Source organism: Symphodus melops (genome assembly GCF_947650265.1).
Source record: "Symphodus melops genome assembly, chromosome: 18".
Taxonomy (NCBI): domain Eukaryota; kingdom Metazoa; phylum Chordata; class Actinopteri; order Labriformes; family Labridae; genus Symphodus; species Symphodus melops.
The window spans coordinates 14,449,023-14,464,738 of record NC_136708.1 but is presented as its reverse complement, the minus strand read 5'-3'; the positions used below and the strand labels follow the sequence as shown (position 1 = coordinate 14,464,738).

The window sequence follows — 15,716 nt, the reverse complement described above, 5'->3', positions numbered from 1 at the left end:
CATCCAAACATACTGCTCATTAGTGGACTAAAACAAAGTTATGGTATCTATTATTAAAATGTTTTAGCTCAAACACTTATATTTACTAGTTTCAGTGTAGAAATTGTGATGACTTGCTGCTGTTTTTGTGGTTTTATCTGATATAAAATGGATCATTTTTGCATTCTGGATGGCTGGGTGGACAGAACAACTTACCCGTTTTTTCTTTGTTTTGTTTTTTTTGTTGTTATTGTTTTTTCTCTTTCAATGTTTCGAAATATTACTGTTTGGTATTCAGTTTTATTAAAATGTCATTTTAAAAGTAAACACGTTTTAAAGACATTACACGTGATTCACAGCAGAACAATGGGTTCAAAAAAACAGTAAAATCTTTTTTTCTGAAAAACTTTATGTTTACGTTTAATGTCTGTACCGCTCGACTGGATGTTTAGTGCCCAAAATCAGAAATGACAATATATATCATTCAGGATGTGGATCTTTCAGGGAAAAAAACCCCCCAACACATTGACCGATCAGATCCTTGTATCTGAAACCAATAAATAGAAACTAAGGAGTTTTGGTGCTATTGTGATTGCTTTTCAGTTTTTCGGTGGACTTTCCAATATGGGGTCATCCTCCTCCTCCAGGAAATCATCAATAAACTCCACCACCTCTCCCTGCAGAAATATAAAACAAATCAGGAAGGGGTTTGTTTTGTTTCAGTTACATTTTTCCCACAGTGAATTAGCATAAAACCCTCCCGCTCACAGTTCAATCTGTGATTTCTCTCATACCTAGCATTACTAAAGAGATTACAGTGAAGACCTGAATAGTATTTACCTAAAACAACATGTAATCCTGGCTTAATGTGAGGCTGCCCTTATGGCCAGGGTCTTTGAGCTGCGTCATTATGAAGCCAAGAAACACAGTGTCATGCTGCCATCTAATGGCTGTTTTTCAGATTGCGGTCTGATAAACAGGACTAACATTGTACTGCAGGGTATCATCATGTGAGCGGACTGAAGACTACAAGGTTTTTTCCAGAAATCACACAAGGACAGAGCCTTTGAAAGACTAAAAAAACATAAAAATGAAATCTCTGACAGATTTTATGGCTATCGTGAAGATCTCTATTTTTCCCCAAATGGAGACTGTATTCAATTCATTTGAACAAAGATAACCCCTTGGCTTAAAACATCCTGTGATGCACCAATACACATAAATATAAGAAAAGAAGCACTCACCTCATCGTCGCTCACCAGGCGCTGTTTGGAAAACTCCAACATCTGTAGCTGCATGGTGGTCTGATTGTAGTACCGCACTGCCTCCTGCAGAACAAACACAACATTTTGTGTTAAAGTTACTCTGTTCACAAACGGGGAAAACAGCTGACGCTAGCTAAATCTTGTGAAACGTACTGGAATCTTAAGCTGGAAAACCATATACTGTATGCTCTTTTTAAATTCAAAGCAAACTCTTTTTCTATTAGATTTAAAGGACTTTCATATCTTTCTGTTAAATGTAATGCACACGCAGCAAATTAGCCAAACTTAAAATAAAACAGGAAATTGAAAACAGCTAGCTTGGTACCATCAAAATGTTGTCTGCGCCGTTCAAAGAAATGGGCCCCTAACCCAATAACAATACAACTATTTGTTTCTACAAGAAAACGTGTTTGTTCACTTCCTTGCTTCCTTTAGCAAAACCAGGCTAACTACTCATTGCTAAGCAATTGTGTATTTTGTTGTAGGCTACTAGGAATCACATGACTTGTGTTTTGGAAATAGCTACCTAGCCTTGCTCTGGTTGGTTACAAAGGCTTTTTGGCCTGTACTCCATAATGACAATTCTTGGAATTCAGAAATGAACTGAAAGCAATTTCAGGCTCACTGTCTACACTTCTAATTGTTAAGCCTTAAATGCAGCAGCCAGTTAGCTCAGATTAACATTAAGGCAGAAAACAGGGGAAAACAGCTAGACTAGCTATGTACAAAGGTAGTAAGATCTGCCTTCCAGCCTTAAGGTCAATAGTTAACATTGTTTCATCTGGGTTTTGTGTCGACGTTGATCACTTGCCATCAATCTGAAGTGCAAAGTTTGCAAACGGCTTCAGGCCCCTCCAAGTACAGACTAGTCCAGATTTTCCTGCTTGATTTTTTTTCTGTTAGTTTGAGCAGAGCAGCAAATACTCCACAGTTTTTCAAAAGAAGACGCTTTTGCTAAGATAAGTTCACAGGCTTCTTGCTGTTGTTAAAAATGCACCTCAAAAATACAAGAGTGGTTGTGATCTTCTCATTGGACTCCAAATGACATTAAATATGTTACTATTCACAACAACAACAAAAAAACCTTTGTCACTTAAGTATTTAATGCTGGGCATGAGTAATATTTGTCACAGTTTTAGCTGTCGGATCTAAACTCTGAACTGGAACCACTTGTGCTTCAGGTTGTGTGTAAGGTTTATGATTATTGATATGGTCTCACAGATCTCGGTAAGAAGTCCTCTTCTATCAGGTCCCACTGGCTTTTGTGGAACTTGTAATACGCCACGTTATTCTTCATAACTTCATCACTGGGATCAAAGAGCATGTAGCTGGCTGCACATGGTACAGCGTTCTTGAGGTCGTTCACTGAAACATAAAAATTAGGGCATAATTTAAAGATGCCATTGATAAAAGTCACATCACAGTAGACGCTAATCTTCATAACATCACCAGAATAGTGGATAGTTGCAGATGACATGTCAGCAAGAACAAAAATATGCTCACATTTGTAATAGGCAAACTGTAGATAGTGGTACATAGTGGCTACAAACTTCTCGACAACAAAGCCCCCTACGACTGGGGTCAGCTCACTTTCACACCTCACTTTTCTATCCAGTACCTCTATGTAGTGATCTGTAGAAGAGAAGAAACAGCAAGAGACATGATGAGTCACTAACACAGATGCAGAAGCAGCAATGGATGGAGGAGGACCAGGATTGTAACAGAACCAGGTATGAACTGACCAGCTATCGAGGGGTAGAAGTCTTTAAAGTCTTTGATATCTCTGGGGCCCTCGGACGCAGCCAGACACTCATCATACACCTTGAAGAAGTCTCGCAGAGCCAGCTCCATGTCTGACACAGAGGTACGGTAGTTATCCCCATTATACGCCCGCACTGAACGCACAAACAAGGCCTGGAATAACGAGCACACGAACAGGAAAATGCCAATCAGTTTTGGAAACTATCTACTGGGTTGAAAATACAACTCGCCTTAAGGTCATTGTTGTCCTCATTAGCATGATAATATTAATAATCGCTATCAATATTGTGAGCTATATTAGCAACATCGAGATTCAGTCATGGCTTTCATTAAAACAGCTGCAACAATTTCAAGAGTGTTAGTCATTCCAGCTCTAAAAATGTTGCAAAAGCTAAAAAAAAACCCAACAAAAAACACACACACACACACTAACATTTACAAAAGAGCAAGACTGTAGAAACTGACAATGAATATAATGAAGTTAAAACACATGACAAGTCTCTTCAGTTCTGATTTGTCCACAAAAAAGGTCCACAGGCCCAATTTGGTAACCACTTGAGACAGTAAATGACTCATCCCATATTGCCAGCGTGAGCTTGGCCAGTTCACCACAGGCTGCTACCACATCAACAAAAGGAGCCAATAATAGCTGTGTGTATTTCCACTATATCGTGGATCGAGGTTGGACTTTTTCTTTCAGACTATATTTTACGTGAACTCCTCTCTGTGCCTGTCAGCAGCAGTAGCTCAGTTCGTAGGCACTTGGGTTGGGAAGCAGAGGGTCAGCACTGCCAAGGTGCCCTTGAGCAAGGCACCAAAGTGCCCCCCCCCCCCCCACACACACACACACACACCTTTAACGCGCTCAGGAGCACCTGTTGGGGGCCGCTCTCACATTCTGACAACTCTCCATTAGTGCATGTCCATAGGATCCTCTTTGTGCATGTGTACAGTATCAGCCTATGCGTGTAGCATCATTTGATTCTCATTGAGTGTAAAAACATAACTTCCCCATCAGGGATCAATAAAGTTAATCTTCAACTTCTAGAATGAGAACCAAAAATAATATGTGTAGGAGTGTGCTTGTGTGCATACCTCATAGGATTTGGTCTCAAGGTCTTTGAGGTGTTCTTCGGCTCCGGGCATACTCTTGTAGTAGGCCATGTTCCTCTGCATCATCTCGTCATCCGGGTGCTTCAGCAGGAAGGTATGAGCTGCAGACACAGCTTTGGCCAGGTTGTCAGACTGGTAGAAAAATAACATAATCACGCATGGCAACCATGTTTCTTTCTTTTTGCTTTTCATTATATGAAATAATGAAGATTATGGAGGTATTCATAACCAAGATAAATCAATCCTGAGTAACTGAACATATGCTTGTTTAATCATATCACAAAGCTGCAGCAGAGTTATAAGATATCTACTTGTGCCGATATATGAAATCATACCAGGAAAAAAATCAAGCCAACATGTGCTTGCTGTGGTTGTTCAACTCAAATTCACAAATAGTAAGGAAGTTGTGTAAAATTCCTTTATAATCACATAGTGGGAGTCGGGTGGGATGTTGTAGTTAACAAAAGATGCACAAACAAGTGTGAGGCTCTTGTGGAATCCAAGTAGTTTAAAAAAAACAACATTACCTTAAAAGTACATTTGCCCCAATGGAATTACAGATTAGCAGCAATGTTATGTGGCAGGGATTGGTATTATTATCTCTGAAAAAGCACATTCACTGAAACAAATTTCCCCATTTTGTGTTTCCATTTGTTGGTGTAGAAAGCTGTCTCTTTATGTTTCAAAACGTATTCACAATATTTCTGGTATTTATATTATCACACCACCTTGCAATCATGAATGTGTGAATGAACAACAGCAACTTGTAGTTCCTCCCTTTGACTGCACTGTTTAACATAAAACAGTCAGTGTGAAATAGTTTGTGCAGTCATCCATGAAGAAGCTGATGATGACCAGTTCTAATACTCTAACATGTCTTTAAAACTATTCTTTTGGAATTTTACTTGACAACAAAATATGTGTAAATGTATTGCTGCGGGAAACTCATTTCTGGAAGTCTCTTAAATCCCCCCCCCTCTCTTCCGTGCATCCGTGGCACGTACGTGACGTCAGGACGTATTTCAAGGTTGTTATTAGTGATGTGAGAAAAAAACTGCGGGTGCATGGTGTCCACATTGAGAATTCAGTAATTCACTTATAATTAGACAGCTATATGATTCATTCTGCTTTTAGGTAGTTTAGACCTCCTGATGGCCTCAAACAATCAACCTTTGCTTACTTTGAAATATGCGTACTGCAGGTATTTGTACGGCTCTCTCCTTTCAAACTCCTCTATGGTGTCCCTGCTGGGCATGGTTTGCCTGAAAGCAGGCAGCCCCTGTTTGCAGCGCTTCAGGCACTGCGCCCTCTTCATCACGTTCCCAAACGCCCGCAGCTCTGGAAACTCCTCAAACTTTTGCTCGTCGTCCAGCCTCACCGAGCTGCAGTTGAGGTTACAGAAGGCCTCGCTGTCCCGAAGCAGCCGGTAGAGCCGTAGAGACACCTCCATATAGTCCACTGTCTCCTTCCACTTCTCCCCGGTGTACTGGTCCAGTGCGTATTTGTATGCGGACTCCAAAGGCATGAGCTCGTTCCTCGGGAAGCTTCTGAAGCTGTATTTCTCATACTGGGAGTTTACCACGGAGGTAAAAAACGCGATTAAAAGCGCGGAGAAGAGTTGTGAAGAAGTGGAGGGTGCCATTTTTAAAAAAGTTTGGTTACTTGGTGGAGGACGGCTGGTTTGTTGGGATGATCCCGGGCCGGAGGTGTGCGTGGGTCATTAGGACCGCCTCAAGTTCCACCACGTATCCAGACAAAAGTTCCCCTCCCCCGGGCACAGACTCAGAAACGGGTGTGGGCTGCTGGAGCTGCTCCTCCCACAAAATCACATAAGTAAATCACTGCTCTTGTTCTGTCTTCTTTTTTTTTTTTCTACAGTAGATGTAAAAGCTGACAGAGAGAACACTTTTTACAACCCCTTGAACATGACTCGGGAAAAGAATCTTGCACTTTTAATTTTTTTTAATTAAATTGTCAAGTATAACAAGGAGCACGCTATCTCATGAGATACTTTAACTTTTTCCCCTAACACATCCACTCATTTCTCCGGGCGAGAGTTGAGCGTCCCACCCCTCCTCCCACTGCCACGTAGAACATTCCTGCCTGTTGTGCACCCTGAAAAAGGCCCGAATCCCACCAACTCAACAAGATCACTGCAAAACCTTATGTTACAGAAAGCGTGTGTCCTCATGTGACAACATTAAAACCAGACTACACTATCGGGTGTATCAAGATGCCTGTTGTTCATCATTCTGGTTTAACTGGATCCAAAAGGGGGGGATGTTTCAGCAGCTGTGTGGAGACCCTTACGTTAACACGTTGACACATCTACAGAGTCTACACTGCGCAAGAGCAATACGTGGTGCCCAAAACTATCTCATTCAATCCGAAAATGAGTAAAGGCAGCCGGAATGAAGCTGTGTGGGCCAAGGAAGACAGTCGGCTCTGTCAAAATAAAAGCACATTTGTCTTCTTAAGATTACATTATATGTTATGCGTCACGTACAGATAGTGGAACATGCATTTAAGCTATTATTCATTTGCGTTTTATAGTTTAATATTTAAATTAAGGGCTTTAGCAAAGGTGTTATCTTAAGTTTAACAGGATGTTGTGCACATTTTGTCTGACTTGATGTTCCTTCACTGGGACATGGGGGGGGGGGGGGGGGGGGCAGGACTATCATCCAAGTCAGAGGAAACCGAACTAACAGGGAACAGGGAGCCAGCGCGTATACACAGAGGCCGAGCCTACAGTTCACAGTATCGCTTAATAGTTTATCGGTAGTGAAAATGATCCAGTGCATGCAGGTGATGTTATTTCTCTCTGTTCTGGTGGCGTTTGCTGCCTGCAACGCTCCTCCGGTACCGTTAGACGACATCTTCATTGAGAAAACTTTCGTGCCGGAGCAATGTGTACGCGCAGTTAAAGTCGGGGATTATGTTAGGTATCACTACAATGGCGTGTTTCCGGACGGCAAGAAGTTCGACTCAAGGTGAGTATTGATTCAGTAAATGATTTATTGTTTTACTCTTACTGGTACCGTGCAAAGCAGATCAGAGTCAACGGTGCAAACAGCGTGCGTGATGCGTAAAAGTGCGCGTTGACTATTGAGCCACGCAGGCAAGGCTGAGCTCTGGATCCATTTATTCTTCATCTCAATTCTCCAAAACGTTTACATGCTTACATGAATAAAAACGGACAAAGAAAAACCACCACTTAATACAGATTGAGTTTTGTTAACTGGAACTTCCCTGAATATATTTTTTTCCAATTTAAAAACTTTAAATGTAACTGCAGTTAACAAACAGAGGATCACTTGTAGTGATGAATTTAGAATCTCTTGAATTGACTTTAAGACAGCCCATGCCCTCGATTGACCTAGAACAAGTGCAGCTTGGTTATGGACAACTTCCCATGCTCCCTAGACCCCCAGGGACCCCAAAAGCCACAGGTCCACTGTGTGCTTCTTCTTTTGGGTGTACAGTCAAATGCACCTTTGTAATCAGCGTCATTATGCTGTATCAATAAGCTTTTAGATGCCAAAAGACCTAAATATACTATGTGGGATAAGCATGAAACATTCAAACAAGAATTTGGTGCTTTTCTACAGTCTGGATCAGTGACTGTTGTATGAGGTTTATTCTTAATAAACTGTAACCTGAAAAGTTGTGGTTTATTTGTTTCAGTTATGACCGTGGCAGCTCCTACAATGTGTTTGTGGGCAAGAAGCAGCTGATCGAAGGGATGGATAAAGCTCTGGTGGGGATGTGTGTCAACGAGAGACGACTGGTCAAGATCCCACCTCACCTGGCGTATGGATCACGAGGATATGGTGTGTATATTAAAAAAAATGTGTCCCTTTTTGTTATAACTTTAATGACTGTTTTTTTTTAGAAACAGTCAGGATAGAAAACAACAACGTTCTCTATTAAATATGAGCACATGCTGGTGTTTATTCCTCAAGCGAGTCACAGACGAGTGAGTACACAGCTGGCACAGATCCAAATAACAGTAAGAGAATTTGTCGGAAATTGGCAGAAGAACAAGGGGTGAGATATAGTATTGTGTTATTTGTGGAGTCAACTAGCGCAGAGAGGAAGTGGGCTGCACCGAGGCATCCATGTTGAATGATGTCAGAGGAACGTCACAGACCAGGAAGCCATTCTGGATAAAGGTTTTCAGCTTCTTGTAACTGTGCAGTGATTATTAGAGCATCAACTGCAAGATATTCAACTTTTCAAATCTTGGCAACATGATTTATTCTAGGCAGCAATCCACTGTAGAGAGTTTGTGTCATACAGTGTTGAGAGAAATGCAGATGATTGTACTGGGGAAAAAAACCCATTCACAAGTATATACTGGAATGTCATTGTGTGTGTGTGTGTGTATGTATGTGTGTTGGTGGTGGGTGGAGGAGCATGTGTGGACACGTAAAAACTGAAGCGTGTATCATAATGAGGGAAAGTAGAAAACACAGAAGTGGGACTTTGGAGAAGGTAGATTAAAACCAGAAAGAGACTGCCAGGACTACTCTAGGACTACAGTCCTCCTCCACTTCCTCCTCCTCTCATCTCCGTTCCTTCACCTTCTCCTCCTTTTCTCTGTCACCTGAACTCTCATTGAGCGAACAGGCAACTCCAAAGGCATACCAGCTGTGAGAGATCACCATTTACTCATATATATATATATATATATATATATATATATATATATATATATATATATAACAATAACAAAAATATAAGAAACTTCAGCTTTGAAATATTTGCTGTTGGAATATGTTAATTATCAATACAGTTTTAACACATTCTTTTATATATTTACTTATTACATCTTACCAATATCACACTTTAATTTTTATAATTACAGACCGTATTAAACACAAAAATAATAAGTAATTAAACAACCAAAACCTACCAGGAACTAATAACAGTTAGATTGATAGTTAGTTATTCATCAATAGTGAATGAGTGTGGAAATATATAGACAATTCATCAAGATTGAACTCAATCAATTCATATATTTACTGTGTATGAGTTCTCTTTGTTTATATTTCTCTAGACTGCAGATGACAAGAGAGTGAGTTTTGTCTTTGCTCTCATCTTCAGGTGACATCATACCTCCTGACTCCATCCTCCATTTTGATGTCCTGCTCCTCGACGTGTGGAACCCTGAGGATGGCGTCCAAATCAACACTTACCACACGCCCTCCGTCTGCTCAAGGAAGGTGGAGGTGTCTGACTTCATCCGTTATCACTACAACGGTACCCTGCTGGACGGGACGCTCTTTGATTCTAGGTTTGTGTTTTTGTAAGAATCCCTCATTCACGCACAAAGATGCCTCCACACACCATCGGTAACCTCCCTTCTCCATCCTTTCCTGCAGCCATACCCGTATGCGTACCTATGACACGTACGTCGGGATTGGTTGGCTGATTGCGGGTATGGATCAGGGCCTTCTGGGAATGTGTGTTGGGGAGAAGCGCATCATTACTATGCCACCATCACTTGGATATGGAGAGAACGGAGATGGTGAGTTTTTCCATTGGGAATAAAGAAGATTAAGAAATACGATGGAAAGCAACAAGTGCTGCAATGCACACTTAGGACACTTGGTGGCAGTATTTAACAGTTTGAGTATACATTTTACTTTGTTTTATTAAGACATGGAATATTCACTGCTTTTATCCCTAAATTCCAACCCTGACCAATTCATCTGAATAAATTGCATTGCTTCACACAGGCACAAAAAGCATTTCAAATATTTCACAAGTTAATAACAGATTATAAAAAAGCAATACAGTTTAAGGTTAAAACAGTAGGTAAAAAGAAGAGTTGAATTCCCCATCTCTAAATTCCTTCTTGATAACCAGACACTTAAAAATCACAGAAATTAAATGTAGAAGACGCTTTTTACATGGTTGTAGATTTAAATGAAGTCTTCATAATACCTCTCTTAAAACATACTTGCCTCCATGTTGACTTCAACATGTCTTCCTTTTCTCTGCTTCAGGTAGCGACATCCCAGGACAGGCGTCTCTGGTGTTTGACGTTGTACTTCTGGACCTCCACAACCCTAGAGACGGGATCACAGTGACAAATCAGAAGGTGCCAGAGTCCTGCACGAGGAAGACCGTCACTGGAGACTTTGTACGCTACCACTACAATGGCAGCCTCCTCGATGGAACCTTTTTTGACTCCAGGTATGTGTCAGTGTTTGATTTTCTTCCTGTTGAATACACAGAAAGACTCAGTACAGTTTTAGATTTTATATTAAAATGAAGTCTGTTGTTCTTGAAGTGTCCTCCAGGAGGTGGCGTCTCTCTTTGCACCTAAGACTCATAAAGAGAGGAATCGAAACTTTAAAACCACTATAAATTTCCTGTTTACATTTAGTAAAATTGCATTCCTAGTATTAGTTTTTAAGCTCAGGGAGATATTATTTATGGCCTTTAATTTAATTAAAATGTCTCAAATCAATCTATGTAATATAAGGAAATGGAAAAATTTAACTCTAAAAGTGAATTAAACATTTCTTCTTTGACTTAAAGTTGTCTCCTTATCAAAGAATATTATTCTCTGAATAAACACCACCTACAAACTACACAAGTTACCAATTCATGCTCTGTCAAATAACATTAAACATTTTTTTTACCTTGAACATAAAAGGCATGTTATTTCTAAAGAAAAGGCTTTGAGTGTGGCAGTGTTCTTCACATCCGATGCATAAACCACAACCCGCTTTTAAGCTCCGGCATAAACTATGCACATGTCCTGCACAGGTTGCAGTGATACATGCAGCTGCAGCTGTATATTAGCTCTAACCGACAGTCTTCATCTGGTTAGGGTTAGGGTATGGTATAGAATCACTTTTGGAGATAATTTCAGAGGTTAGGGTTAGACGTTTGACTCAGACATATACAATCTCAACAATAATAATGGGAATCTACCAGGGGTAAATAAATACATTCTAATGACTTCAAACTTAACCAAATAAGTGATTTCCTGGTTTCACTGGTCAGCTTTGACAGCAGTTATTTTATAAGACTATACAAAAATAACATCCACCTGCAATTGCACATGCTTTGAGAGCATCATGACTTCTTTATATATGGTAAGCAGGTCATGTTGACACTATAGTCTACGGTATAGATCTTTAATAAAAATGATTAGTTCAGGGTCTCCCTTTTAGGACAAATATGAAAACTCCTACAACTATCCGTAAATTTGCAATTCAGACTTTTTTACCTACTGTAACATACAGTATGTTATGCAGTAGAGTCGAGGCTGTCGTCAATAACTTTTAAGTCCAGGTGGGAGCAAATACTGCAAGCAAATACATGCAAATGCGTTGTTTTGGCCTTTGTAATATCTTTAAAAATATCTCTGTATTGAAAGTTTCAGTTCACTTTTTTTTTAAAGGTTAGGAGCTGGTGTTCAAAAATATTTATACTTGCACCAGCCCAGCCTACACAGATTAAACTATTATATATTATAGCCTTCTTGTTGCCTTTAACAAATTCCTTACTCACATTCTGGACTGACCTCAAGGTCAGTCCGTAATCACACTCACAACTTCCTCACACACAACTCCTGACTGGAATTGGAGGTGCTTGTATTGTGCAGTGTTACCTCCACGAGTAATACAAAAAAAGAATGAACTGATAAAAAGTACAGCATTGATGAAGATCAATAAATAAAGTTATACTCTTTAGTATGTTATTATTCCAAACATTAGAATACAAGTCCACCACAGTAGTAAGGTGTGTCAGTAGTGTTGTTCAGTGTGAATTATGTATTTAGTCTAAGAAAAACTATCTGTAAAATTTCTTTTATTTCTTAATTTTTTTCTTCTATGTGGCAGTGTAATAACAGTTGTACTTGAATTTATGTACAACAGTTACTCCCGTAATCGTACCTATGACACCTATGTGGGACGAGGCTATGTGATTGCCGGCATGGATGAGGGTCTGATTGGAGTCTGTATAGGAGAGAAACGCACCATTACCATCCCACCACATCTGGCATATGGAGAGGAGGGTACAGGTGTGTAATGCTCTGCTCCTAGGTTACAGAAATGGTCTCTCATCTTTATTCTGTATTAATACGTTTTTGCTTTCCAGGCTCAAAGATCCCTGGTTCAGCTGTGCTTGTGTTTGACGTGCACATCATCGACTTTCACAACCCGTCGGACAGCACTGAGGTCGTTGTCACCTACAAACCAGAGGAGTGTGAGAAGCAAACCAAAAAGGGAGACTTTATCAAATACCACTACAATGCTTCTCTGTTGGATGGCACCTCCATCGACTCCACGTGAGTAAACTTGTGTGAGACACTTCAAGGCCTCCAGGGACAGAAAAACACTGTGTTGTGAAATGTTACACGTCCTGTATGGTCATCAGCACAAGAAGGGTGGTTATCATGAGGAAAATATTGAAGGTACATTCAGATATGACTCATGGGGGGAAAAAAAGTAATTGAACCCTTACTGTGTTGGAAAAAGACACAACAAGCATGCTCTCTGCTTTGTCCTTGAGCATTGTTTTTACATTACTTTACACAACTGGCAGTCGATGGTCTAACCCGACCTATACTATACGATACTGTTTGTCATTGAAATCTCTATAACATTTCATGGTGAGAAATTCCCCCACTGGCCACCACAGCCGCAGTCACACTGCCTGAGCACAATTACATATTGGACATAACGTCGTAATACAGCATGCATGGGTTGTTTCTCAATTGTCAATGATGTGTAGATGATAAAGAAATATCTATTCTTTACAAAGAAGAACATGTATACATTCCACTATGGGGGTTCCTGTCTTAGATTTATGTATTTCTGTGTCACTCAAGGGGCAACACAGGTCTCAGATATAAATACTACATAGTTATTGGTTTACAAATTCAAAGGAGAGCAGTACTAACCTTTGTCCCTAATATGACACTATGCATGCTTTATGTTATTATGAAGCGGGCTCAGTTTACAAATAGGTGGACTTGAGAAATATATATTTCTAAATTGATGCGCAGTCGAGCATGACAGCTACTTAACTGACTATGCAGTTTATGTTAAGGCATCAGCTAAAGCAGTAAATTGATTCAAAAATTAAAAAAGACATTCAGTCCAGTCTGCGTCCGCACATCGGAGAACAACGCAGACAACATGACAGCTACTTTGTGACTTGTTTTGAGTGATTGTAGTCAGATACAGCCATAAAACTATGGATTTCTTTATAATGAAGGCTGTCAGCGTTCTGTGCCAGAGTGCTTGTGCTCGTGCATGAAGTGTATTGTGCCATTTAACGCCATTAAATACTCAATGTTGACTTTATTTGTTTCAGGTACAATTATGGGAAAACATACAACATTGTGCTGGGAGCCAATCAGGTGGTTCCTGGGATGGAGGATGGACTAATTGAGATGTGTGTGGGAGAGAAGAGGCACTTAGTAATCCCTCCCCATTTGGGCTATGGGGAGAGAGGAGTCAGTAAGTAAAGCACAAACATATTCAGACAAAAAGCATAAAACTTAAAAAATACAACTTGTCAAGTCTACAGTGTTATCATTCTACAGTTATCATTCCTGAATTTCCCTCGGGATCAATAAAGTATCTATCTATCTATCTATCTATCTATCTATCTATCTATCTATCTATCTATCTATCTATCTATCTATCTATCTATCTATCTATCTATCTATCTATCTATCTATCTATCTATCTATCTATCTATCTATCTATCTATCTATCTATCTATCTATCTATCTATCTATCTATCTATCTATCTATCTATCTATCTATCTATCTCATCGTTAGCATTTAAAGAAATCTTTTTAAAGTCCTCAAATATACTGTTCGTATTTTAAATTCTTTGCCAGTTGAATAATTGGGTCAGATAAGAAATGTAGTTTAGAAGGATGCAAACTTGTCTTCAACACAGTGTAAATGAGAACATTGATGTAAAATGTCCATTACAATAGTTTGCTGCTACTATTAAAGCTGTTTGTATGTGATCTATAGCTGACGAAGTTCCAGGCAGTGCTGTGATGGTGTTCGACATCGAGCTTGTTGACATGGAGGAAGGACTTCCTGAAGGCTACATGTTTATCTGGAACGACGATGTGTCACCTGACCTCTTTGCTGAGATGGACATGGACGAGAACAAGCAGGTGGAGCCCTCTGAGGTATGTGATTGCCCATATTTCAGTGGTGGATATAGACTTTTTTTGATTGGGGTGACACAACTGGGACCCTAACTTATGCAAGGATGGAATAACGTACTGTATGTGTAACATACACACAAATAAATGTGAATTATTAGCCATTATTAAATCTTAATCTAATCTTAATCATTATTTAAGAATTAATTATCTAACAATGTTTTATTCAGTGTATATTGTTGCAACATATGAATATTCTGAGCTTCAAGGACTTAAAAGAAGAGTCCTTTAAGATTTTAAAGCACTAATGAAAGGAAATAGGCCACATGGAAATGCAAACAAGCAGCGTGCATCACAGCTGATTTTATTTTATTTTAGCATAAATCCTGCCTCTTTCAATGCAAATAGTAGATTAGGATTTTGTGCTGGCAAATGAGATTTGATGGGGTTGCTAGGATATGTACCCCTTAATCCATCCTGGCTAAATATTCATGTTTGATACCCCCTGTTTTTCTTTAATTGATCCTGACCCTGTCCTTTTTTTCGACAGTTTACTGACTACATCATGCGACAGGTGAATGAGGGAAAAGGCCGTCTGGCACCTGGCTTCGATCCTTATCGCATCATCGATAACATGTTCTCCAATCAGGATCGAAACGGTGACGGAAAGATCACAGAGGCCGAGTTCAAACTTAAAGCAGATGAATCCACCCATGATGAACTATGATGGGACTGAGTGAAGAAATTCAGATCAGGGTGTAGGCCGCAGGTTCAAAGAGTCACATGAAATGCGGGGGGGGGGGGGGAGTACCCTCTCGGTACTCAAAATGTGTATGTGGGTGGTAGAGCAGAAAAGGATATTAAATGTGTAATGTACGTGTGGAGTGAGAAATGTGCCAAGAGATTATTTTTAACTCCAAGACTTAGATGATGGTGAAAGAATAGGATATTTTTTTGGACTAAATATTGGAAAAGCGAACCGCTTGTTTAAGGACTTACATGACAGTGAATGACTTAAAATGTTTGTTTATGTCCTGTCCTTTAAAGTTCATGTCATGTTTTATGTGGAGTTTTTTTACATTTTTATTTTTTAAGGGTACAAAAGCACCACTCCTGTGAGAGAAAACAAAAAAGGCCTCACTCTCTACAACACTCCTTTATGAATTAGTTTTTGTTGAAATGTTATAGTTGCATATGTTTTGGTTTTTTTCTGAAGTTGGTGTCAGCTTCCATTGACAGCCTTCCAGGAGCAACACATCAGTCATCCTTCACTGTTAAACATTGTGGTGGAGGTCATAGTTGCTAAGAGTTGCATCACATGTAGTGATGAAAAGTTGTTATGATACACAAAGGAAGTAAGTAAAAGATTTCAGCACATAGTTGCTAGTTTACTTTATACCATTCACTGTTTTACTTTTAAACATTAAGATTCCTTC

General features: G+C 39.7%; 2 protein-coding genes and 1 long non-coding RNA gene across 3 annotated transcripts in view; 2 read left to right on the top strand and 1 right to left on the bottom strand.

The window, feature by feature from the left end:
* LOC306839840 overlaps window positions 1–15,716 on the top strand; it is a 102,912-nt gene that overhangs the window by 86,758 nt on the left and 438 nt on the right. The gene's annotated exons all lie outside the window — the stretch shown is intronic.
* On the bottom strand, window positions 260–5,868 carry crtap (cartilage associated protein). Its single transcript, XM_079368763.1, has 7 exons — window positions 5,299–5,868; window positions 4,101–4,250; window positions 2,987–3,158; window positions 2,748–2,876; window positions 2,464–2,609; window positions 1,224–1,307; window positions 260–656 (listed from the first exon to the last, which is right to left on the bottom strand). Exons 1-7 carry the CDS (start codon window positions 5,758–5,760, stop codon window positions 579–581), a joined length of 1,221 nt encoding a protein of 406 aa, XP_079224889.1. The 5' UTR covers window positions 5,761–5,868; the 3' UTR covers window positions 260–578.
* Window positions 6,807–15,075, top strand: fkbp9 (FKBP prolyl isomerase 9). The gene is made up of 10 exons (XM_079368760.1): window positions 6,807–7,111; window positions 7,806–7,951; window positions 9,228–9,417; window positions 9,506–9,651; window positions 10,133–10,322; window positions 12,020–12,165; window positions 12,243–12,432; window positions 13,464–13,609; window positions 14,141–14,304; window positions 14,831–15,075. Exons 1-10 carry the CDS (start codon window positions 6,909–6,911, stop codon window positions 15,005–15,007), a joined length of 1,698 nt encoding a protein of 565 aa, XP_079224886.1. The 5' UTR covers window positions 6,807–6,908; the 3' UTR covers window positions 15,008–15,075.